Source organism: Pteropus alecto, unplaced genomic scaffold (genome assembly GCF_000325575.1).
Source record: "Pteropus alecto unplaced genomic scaffold, ASM32557v1 scaffold152, whole genome shotgun sequence".
Taxonomy (NCBI): Eukaryota; Metazoa; Chordata; class Mammalia; order Chiroptera; family Pteropodidae; genus Pteropus; species Pteropus alecto.
Genome location: NW_006432227.1, coordinates 11911047 through 11920515, shown reverse-complemented (window position 1 = coordinate 11920515; position 9469 = coordinate 11911047). Strand labels below are relative to the sequence as shown.

General features: G+C 43.5%; 1 protein-coding gene across 3 annotated transcripts in view; it reads left to right on the top strand.

The window, feature by feature from the left end:
* Nucleotides 1-6: 6 nt before the first annotated feature.
* OTULIN (OTU deubiquitinase with linear linkage specificity) overlaps nt 7-9469 on the top strand; it is a 26886-nt gene continuing 17423 nt past the window's right edge. For all 3 annotated transcript variants that reach the window (XM_025043533.1, XM_006907127.2, XM_025043534.1), the window contains exons 1-2: nt 7-216; nt 7621-7691. In XM_025043533.1, the coding sequence (XP_024899301.1) occupies nt 41-216; nt 7621-7691 (247 nt within the window). In that variant the 5' untranslated portion in view covers nt 7-40. The remainder of the gene's footprint in view (nt 217-7620; nt 7692-9469) is intronic.

The following is a 9469-nucleotide window of genomic DNA, read 5'->3' as shown; positions in this document are numbered from 1 at the left end:
CTGAACCCCTGTGGCACCGGCGCCGGTGCCGGGACGCCCCATGAGTCGGGGGACCATGCCCCAGCCTGGAGCGTGGCCGGGCGTGAGCTGTGCGGAGAAGCCGGCGCCGGAGGCGGGGGCCGCGTCTCCGGGCCCGGCCAGAGCCGCGGCGCGGGATGGAGGGAAGGCGTCGGCCAGTGGGCAGCCGCTGGCTGCGGTGCGGTGTCCGGCCGAGCAGTGAGTGGCGGGGCGCGGCGGGGACCGGACGGGACGGGGCTCGGTCCCCTCGGGAAGGCTGGGCGTGCCGTGGGCTAGGGGTAGCCGGCGGAGGGCCTTTCGTGCCCTCGATTCGGAGTGAGGTCTTGTGGACAAGGAGGAATTGAGGACACTCGTTTCTAGTGTCCGAGTACAAATGTTTTCTCGGAGGGTCCCTCTCACAATTATGGTCATCCAGCGCCTCTTCTCCCTTCTTCTTGGATATCTACGTAGCTCTGAAGTTGAAGCTCCAGAAACTTGGGAAACAAACCCGAGACGCGTTTATTATGTTCTAGCTAACTCCCGGTGGATCTTTCCTCCAACCTGGTTGGAAGTAGAGTTGCCTCTGTCACAGCCATAGGAAAACTCAGCCACGCGACATGTTTGTTCTTGGAAGGCAAGTCCCCACTTGGTGAGCGTCCCACCTGTTGGACAGACTTTGGACAGAGTCTGATTCAATTCTGTTTTGCTTAACGGCTTAGCTAGGTATCCCCACACCTTAATTTATAAATACGAAAGGTAGTGCAGGTTAGATCTGTTCCTTACAGAACTGTAAAGAAGGCAGCGTAATTCAGAAGCGTTTGTAGTTTCTGCAAGCCGGGGGAGGTGGAAGCAGAATATAAACTTGAAAGCTCAAACTTTTTCTATCCTTTCCAAGTTGTAAGCACATACAAGTGTTTTTGAATTCCGAAGCTGAAGGAAGCAGTCCATCTCGGGCCTCTTAGGCAGATAGTGTATTATAATATCTCATTTGCATGGTTCTTTACCATGGATGTGACATTCTCATTTACTGGGTGGAATTATCCACACCTTATGGCCACTGGGAAACTAACCTGAGTGAAGCAGGCCAGGCGTGGACCATGGGATCTTGGAGAGCTGGGCCCATCTCTGTTGGGGACAGAATCTGCTGTTTCAGCCTATAGTTGCTGGATTTTTTGTATTTAAAGAATCCAGATATCCTGACTTTTGTATGAAATATCCTGACTTTTAAGTAGTAGCATGTTATTTTATATTTAAGTAGTAGCATTTTATTTTATATTTAAAACCACTGAGCAGGCCCATCTGTGATCTGATGTGACCTGTGGCTGCAGTTTTGCTACCTGGGTTGGAGACCTACCTCAGCCTCTGCAGCCAGTGAAGTAGGAGGGTGTCTTCTGCCTCTTCCCCTCCATAGCCCATGCTGATTCCTAACTGCTACTGCCAGGCTGGCAGCTGCCACGTCGCTTGTGCCCCCACCTAGTGGTCCTTACCCCTCAGATGCTGCTCCTCAGCCTCAGCCTGAGCTGTTACAAGCCCTTTGGGTGATGCAGAAACTCTGAAGCCAGAACTATGTTCCCAAAAGTACGCAGAGTTATGTGGCAACTTTTCCTGCTGGATGTGGTTCCCAGAGTCTGAGCACCTAGGGGAATGGGTCATAGTGTAGATGGAGCTCTCCTTGGTGAAAAGGTTTTGTGGCACAGGTGCCTCTTCTGTCTATGGTCAGTAGATTTACAGACTTAGAGCTGAAAGGAATCTAAAAAAATCCATCCTAGCTTTGTCGTTTTACACATTAACAAACTGAGTTGCAGATTTGATAGGTATAGCTTGGCAAGGAGACACAGGTAGGAGGTTTCAGGGCCATGTTCCCTGATGTCTGGGTGGGAACCTCCTCCCATCTCTGGCTTCCTTAGCAAAGCCAGGCAGAGAGACATGATTTATAATGACAGCAAACTTCAAATTTTTTTCCCCTGGAATAGATGTTTCAGTTTGCAGTTTATTTAGAACTTTATTTCTTTTTCTTCTTGCTTTTGTTGTCTTTAAGGATGATCTTATTCTCCTTTAACTCATAAGAGAACAAAGAGGAGCAAGGGAAAGGAGGTGAAGATAACTTCATATGTCAATAACCTGTGAACATCACATTTTATGTGTTGGGCTTTCTTGCTTATTATATGGGCATTGAAGCTATTTTTGCTCCGTGATATTTTCTTAAGGGCTAGAGAAACTGTACTGCATCACATAAATATTGCTTATTACATAGTTTGCAATATAATATGTGCACACTAGTTCTTACATGATGATATATTCAGCCTAATCATTGGGCATATATTTAAATAAATAGTGTAATGCCTGAATTACAACCAAAAATAGTTTTTTCTATCATTGGAGTGAAGTCCGTTCTTCCCACTCAAAAATTTGATTTGCCCTGCATAGGAATTAAGTAAAATATTTGCTCCTGGATGTATGAAACACCATACAACTGCAGCTATTTTGAGATATCCTGCAGATTCATTTTTAATACAGTCAGCAGGCAGTAATTATGACTGCAAACCATAGTCCAGCTTTTGCAGCCATTGTTCATTTGACATGTCTCTTTGAAGGTACAGTGATGAATAGGAGAAGGCATGGCTCATTTCCTAGGCAGTACTGAAGGATACTGATTCCTTTAGCCCGAGCTCACTGCATTTCACGAGGGAGGCAAATAGTGGGAAGAGAGATGTAAAAACCACATACATTAACTACTTTTAAATCTCCTTCCTTCCAACCCCCCTCCTTCTTTTCTTTCCTTTCCTTCTTAGCTCATTTGAGAGCTGTGGTTGGCTGGCATCCGCTGGACAAGCCTGAGGTTGGCTCACAAGGTGACTTATGAGTCCTGTTAAAGCCGTCTTAGGTCAGGCTAGATTTAGTTAACTTTTTTTGGAGCTTCCTCATTGCTTCTATCAGCTGTTCTCTTATGCTTTATCCCCTGCTCACCCCACCCTCACATTTGAACCGTATGCTATGTCCACTTCTTGCCCTTAGCTCCACTAATCCATACTACAGTCCTTGAGGACCAAGATAGTCCTGGGACATGGTTGGTGGCCAGGGAATTGAGAAGTGAGACTACTCCATGGCCCTTCCCTGTCTGATGGTGGGACAGGGTTTGAATCTAAGATCCGTAGGCCGGCTGTGGGTGGGGGTGTGGGGGAGGAGCATGTTTGTGAACCCCTCTGGAGGCAGAATTTTATGTGATTTATGTTTTTCTGGGCTGAAGTTCTGGTGAAAGCTGTGGATTCTTAAAAGAACTGTGAACAGCAACAAATTTGCTAAACCACTGTTATTGAGTGTTGCTAAATACACTATTGTGTGAATGTGTTTTTTCACCCGCCTCACGTCTTAGCAGGTCCCGGGGCCTGTGTTTGATGGGGTGACAGCTACTTCTTCCTGCCCCTTCCCCCATCTGGATGTAGAGCCTGCTTCAGGGTCTAGGGCTGGGTTGTCTCTGTGAATCAGACCTTATTGTTGAGGGGTCTGGATTATCCCCAGCTACCTCTAAGTCACATGGGGTAGCATAAGCCAGTCGTGGAAAGTCTGCTTACAGAAGGGAGGTGGAATTTTGGCCTGGGTGCCGGTACTTTCCTGCATTTGATGTGTTGTTCACCCATCTCTGTAAACGCTAAGTGATGGGGAAAGACTGGGTTGAGTGGTCTTTGCTTTTCCTGTGCCTGTGTGGGAGGGTGCAGTGGTGTCACAGTGGTTGACACTGTCACCCACACTGCCTGGGCCATTAGTCTTCTAGGACAGGCCAAGTTAAGCATGAACTGCAGTGTTCAAGTCCAGAGAGCTGAACAAAGTTCTACTGAATTTAGCGTTTTTAGACAACTAAGAGGAAGTTGGTACAAATGTTCATCATGGTGCGTGATTAAAATGGTGCCTTGTTAGCTTTGCATATACACCAGCATTGACTTTTTTCATATTACACATTTACTTGTATCAGAGATCAGAAAAATGGACTTCACAGAAATGTCTTCTGCTTCACCGAGCTCCGTGTTTTTAGCTTATAGCTTTTGTTCTTGGGAATAGTATAATTTTGTCTATATGTAGTGAGCATTTTTATATTTATTAAATTTTCAAAAATTTATTGTTAAGCAGGTCTTTGAACAAGGCAAGAGGAAATTTATAATTTAAGATGTAACATCACGTAACTTACTCAGTGGTGTATATTGCCTTAATATTAATAAAATATTTTGCTTCTAGTGTAAGAATTTTGGTTTTAAATTGTGGTTTTAAGGCAATTTAACTTAACCGTATAATTGGTCATATTTATGACTTTGTCTTACCTTTTTTTTTTTTTTTTCCACTTTTCTGGGTGTCTGTGTGTTTTCTAGAGCAAACTTTGCCATGGTGATCATTAGAGTCCATGGGCTTCAGTGGCCTTTTTTTATGCCAAATAGTGGACATTCTCCACCCCCACCTCAACTTGGAACTTACAAAAGATTGCTGAATTTTTGAAACTGTAATGGTTTTTATCTTATCATGTAATAGTCCTTTCTTATTATTGTTTCATTGTCTTCCCTTCCTGTGACAAAATTTCAAACCTCTAGCCGTTTCAGATTCACAGCTTTACATATAATTCCATTTTATTATTTTCAGCTGTGATATTTTGATACTTTAAAAAGTTAAAGCAAAATTTATTGAGTTAAGTATTTTCTTAAATAAAATAAGTTTTATTTTTCTTGTTCTCCCACATCCGTTTTTCTCTCTTTCTAGTTAATTGCCCTTATGTTGGATGAATACTTCATTTTGGCTGTTAAATGTCTTTTCTGACCATATTGATTGAGCTTTATTGCTTAAACTTAAAATTTATCTTCTCTGCAAGGAAATACAGCTTTAGGATAATTTTTAAGGTGGCCTTTAAAGGCAATATTACAATTTCCTTGGTGGCCTTAGTTAAACAAATGTCCTTGGTTACATGTCATTGGTGGGCCTGGAAGTCAGCAAACATTTGTGCACGGGATCTGAATGAAATCTGGTTGTGGCTAAAGTAATTTGAATATACTCTGAGCCCCATTCATCAATGTCTGCTTTGCTTCTTTTGTATATCGTGAATCGCTACTTTTTTTATTTCCCATAATCTCGCTTTCTGTTTCTGTCTTCCCTTCGTGTTTAGTTCTGTTGATTTCTTTTCATTCTTCCGTTGGCCTTTGTGGGAATTTGTATTTGTGGCTGTACTGAGAAATGTTTGTTTAGAGTACCCCAACTGGGCACTGGTGTTGCAATCAAAGTTTGGTTATTTTGTAGGTTAAAAAGGAAGAGGACGAAAGTAAAGCCACATGTGCATGTAGAATTTGCTTGAAGTTGAATTTTTAATGACAAATAGATTCATAGTCTGTTAGGAGTAAGAGCTGGAAAAGGAACCATGTAAATTGAATAGATCTTGTCTAATCTTTCCATTCTGAAGATGAGAAAATAGGCCAGGATTAGGGAAGTGGCTTGCCCAAAGACACGCTTGTGAGAATGATGTTATGAAAATGATTCACTTGAATGCCTGTTTTATAGCATCAGAATTTCTCTCCTATTTGACAAAGCTAGGAAGGTGGCTGAAAGATATCATTAAATTAGTGAAAGAAGAACTAACACATTTAATCACTTTATTTTAGGCGTTTGATGTATAGTCCCCGCGAATCTGGTTTCTGTTTGCTTTTAACTCTGGTGCAGGCTCTGGGTGACATCACTACCTTTTACTGGAGCCGGAGCACATGGAAAGTACCTTTTCCCTAATATGTCCCTTTAACCCCACAGCATTAAAAAAAAAGTAGGCACACACATACCATCACCTTTATTTTAGAGAGAAAAAGAGAATAGGAAATGATCACTGGGTGAATTGTACCAATGGATATTAGTATGAGAATTGACTTTTTGGAGTGCAGAGCATTTTACATGTGTTTCTTCTCACAGGCGCTTTGAGGTAGGGACTCTTGCTGTTTGTTACAGATAGTTACATTTAGGTGCACAGAGGTGTAGTTACTTCAGTTCCACAGTCATACATACAGCTAGTAAGGGCTAGACTGAGGAGTGGTCGAACTGTGACATTCTAACTCCGGACCCCCACTCCAGCCATGGCACTTTACAGCGGGGTCGCCACAAAGCACGTGTTCCGATGTGTGAGGCAGTGAGCCTTCAGGCAGAGGGGCTAGGCATGACTCATCACAGGTGTGAAAGTGCAGGCTTGTGTTGGGCAAGTGTTTGGACCGACGTGATGTGTGTAGAGAAATCATGGAATGCTGGCTGGATGATAGGGCAGGTCCAGGTTTAACTTCCCTGCTTCTTTGAGAGCCTTTTCACGGTTTCAGCGGGATGGGGAGAGGCAGCTATGTTTGATTCCCCACCTCTCAGCACCCCTTCTTCATCTCTCTCCCCTTCTCACCCCCTTTTCTTTCCCCCAGCTATGCTAGGCCATGGGTGAGGAGCAGGGGTGCTAAGGGAGTTGGGGGTGGGAGTATTGAACCCTTCCTTCCTGTGTTCCATTGCGCCTGGAGCCTCCGGTCTTGGATGAGGATGGGGATGTGCTGTCATGGGGAGGGAGTACAGGGAATTGAGCGTCTGATTACTCCTCCGCTGTGTATCAGCCAGTTTCCTTGATTTCAGCTCTGGGTGTCTCCTGTACGTTCTGAAGTACTTGTCACCTCCAATTCCTAAGCTTTTCTGGGGTTCCACAGGATTTACTGGTCTTCCCTCTGGCAGATGCCCTTCCCTTGGCAGCAAGATGTCCCTGTTCTCTGTCATTTACTGCTCCTTCATTTACTTGTGGACCGTTTGGGCTTTCACATGCATTGTGGTTTTAGCAAAGACGGTGTTTCTGTTTTCCATCATTGTTATGTGGTATATCTTGAGGGAAAGAAGGCATCATAAAACCAGACATCCTGTCCTTCATCCTTGTCTAGCACCCAGTGGATTTTTCTCCCTTTCTAGTATGTAGTAGTTCTTGCTAGTTCACTAAGTGAGACTAAAGACTCTTTAGGAAGCAATTATTTATGTGCCAAGTCAGCAGTAGTGGCCGCATTTGAAGTATGTGGGACAGTCGGGAAATGCTCAACAGAGCATGGGTGGCTGCTTGAATGTGGGGTCAGGGAGCAGGAGGAGCCTTGAGAAGTTTTTTTTTTTTTTTAGCTTTGGGGACTTTTAATAATCAATGCTTTCCTGTCTTGTTTTTAAAGTAGCTATTTTAAAATTTCCTTTTGACATATTAAAGCCAGCAGTTGGCCTGCACTCCTGTATAAATACTTTTAATAGCACTGTCTCCATTCTTGGAACTTGATAGAATTGTGACAGGGCTTCAATGATAAGATACATGCTAAGATGCTTAGGTATGTAGTTGAGGCATTAATAGACATTATAATAAAAATGTAACAAGAGCCAGGTGAAGTGAAGTGATGAAAAATGTCTCATTTAAAGTAAGAAATTAAAGTGGGATGATAGAAACACGAGCATCTAAGATGAAAGACTCATATTTTATCAGATTGTCATCATGTAATGTGAAAAAAATTAAACCTTGAATGTCTTATCCATTTTTAAGCACCTGCATATTGTGATAAGGGGAAAATGTCAGTGCGGCAGATTTTTGAAATGTCTCATTTGGTGTGATTTCAGAGAGGAAGACATATATCGTGCCGCGGATGAAATAGAAAAGGAGAAAGAATTACTTATACATGGATCATCAGGTATGTTTGGAATTGTTTTATTTATTGAGTTCTTATTGTTTATAGTAGAAAATGCTGTTGAATTGGTATATCCATTCTCACAAAATATTAAGATGTCGTTCCTAGGAAATATTTTTATGCATATGGTCTTATCTGCATCTGATTATTCATTTTACTAAAGCATGGGGAATACTGTTTCTTGAGGCTTTAATATTTTGGTGCAAGTATTCTCCCTGCGTTCTTTACATTTGTACCATTTTTGCACCAGTGAGGATTTGTTTAATATCTCCTCCGCAGCACCGTCTCTCGATTCTTGATTTCCTTACATTCTTAGAGGGAGAGCTTGGATTTATGATGCAGTTTTCGTTTCAGATGGGAGGACTAACTGGCTCTACGGGTCTTTGCATCAGATGGCCATGTGAATTTGATTGACTTGTGAGAAAGAGGGGTCATGGGATTGATAGCACTAATTCTCTTGTCGTTTCATGATTTCATGTCCATGTTTCTGCTCAGAGCCCATCAGCCGTTGCTGCTAGGGTGAGGCATTGCTCTTGGTCTCCCTACTGTGGGCACAGCCCAGCTGTGGGTAGAGAAGCACCTCCTTACTTCTTCGGCGAGGCTTGTGGGAGCCGAGGCGGGTGCTCCAGTTTGGGGATATGCCACAGATGATTCACAAGTGACATTTTCTCTCTCCGGAGTGTGTGTTCTACTGGTTTGTTTTGAGAACTAGCTTCTGTTTACTTTATGGTTAACAAAAAGTATTATGTGTATCATGAGGAACATACGATACGAAGTGGGATTTTGTCGATAATTTTCAAGTCTTCCTCAACAAGGAATCAGTGGAACTCTTCACTGCGGTGGCCATAGATGTCCCTTGTAGCGGTCCAGTCAGGCACGTTCCTGGGCCACACTGTTCGGTCCTTCGTAACGCTTGAGAGGGCACTCTGTTTCGACCGCTGCCATCGCACAGCATTCCCTTCTGATGCAGAGTCCTTGGAGTCCCGAGGAGGAAGCGCCGCTCTGGCCACCGCGCCTTCCTGCCACAGGCCCCTCTCGCTTTCTCGGCAGGCTCTCGGTCATGATTCTCCGCCCCCGCCGGTTGTCCTGTGCAGGCGTTTTAGCTTGTCAGTGGGCCTTGTCACTTCCAGCTTTAGGTGCAGATGGACCCCTTTGTCCTCCTTTCATCTGACCCCTCTGGGTTCATTGCCTTCCCGAAGTAACTTCCTCCGGAAGTGCCTCTGTAGGGTCTGATGGCGGGAGGCTCGGTTTGTTTGAACATTTCTGTTTCGCTGTCTTTCTTAACTCCAGATGAATAGTTGTTTATTCTTTTGGAAGATTGTATTCCATTGTGTTCTGGTTTCTGTTGTAGTTAAAATACTGCAGTTAGACTAATCCTTGGTAAATAATATGTGTTTTCCCTTTCCTTTTTGTCTTTGGTGTTCTGCTGCTATTTTTCCTTGACGTCTCTTAAGTATGGATTTTTTTTTTTTTTTAACACATCGCTCGACATTTTTTTCTGTTTGCATCCTTGAATGCCTAGTTTTTATCACTTGGGGAGAATTCTCAGCCATTATCTTTATGAATATTGCCCTTTTCCTGTTCTCCGTATTTACTCCTTCCAGAACTCTGATTGGATGTTTGCTAGCCCTCGTTCAGTCTTCCAGGGCTCCCAGGTACACGTGCTTTCATGAATATTTTGTACTTTGTAGCCTCTTTTGCACTCTGGACAGCTTATTCAGATCTGTTTTCCTTTTCTTTCTTTTTTAGAAAAGTTCTGTGTCCCCCCCCCCCCCCACCCC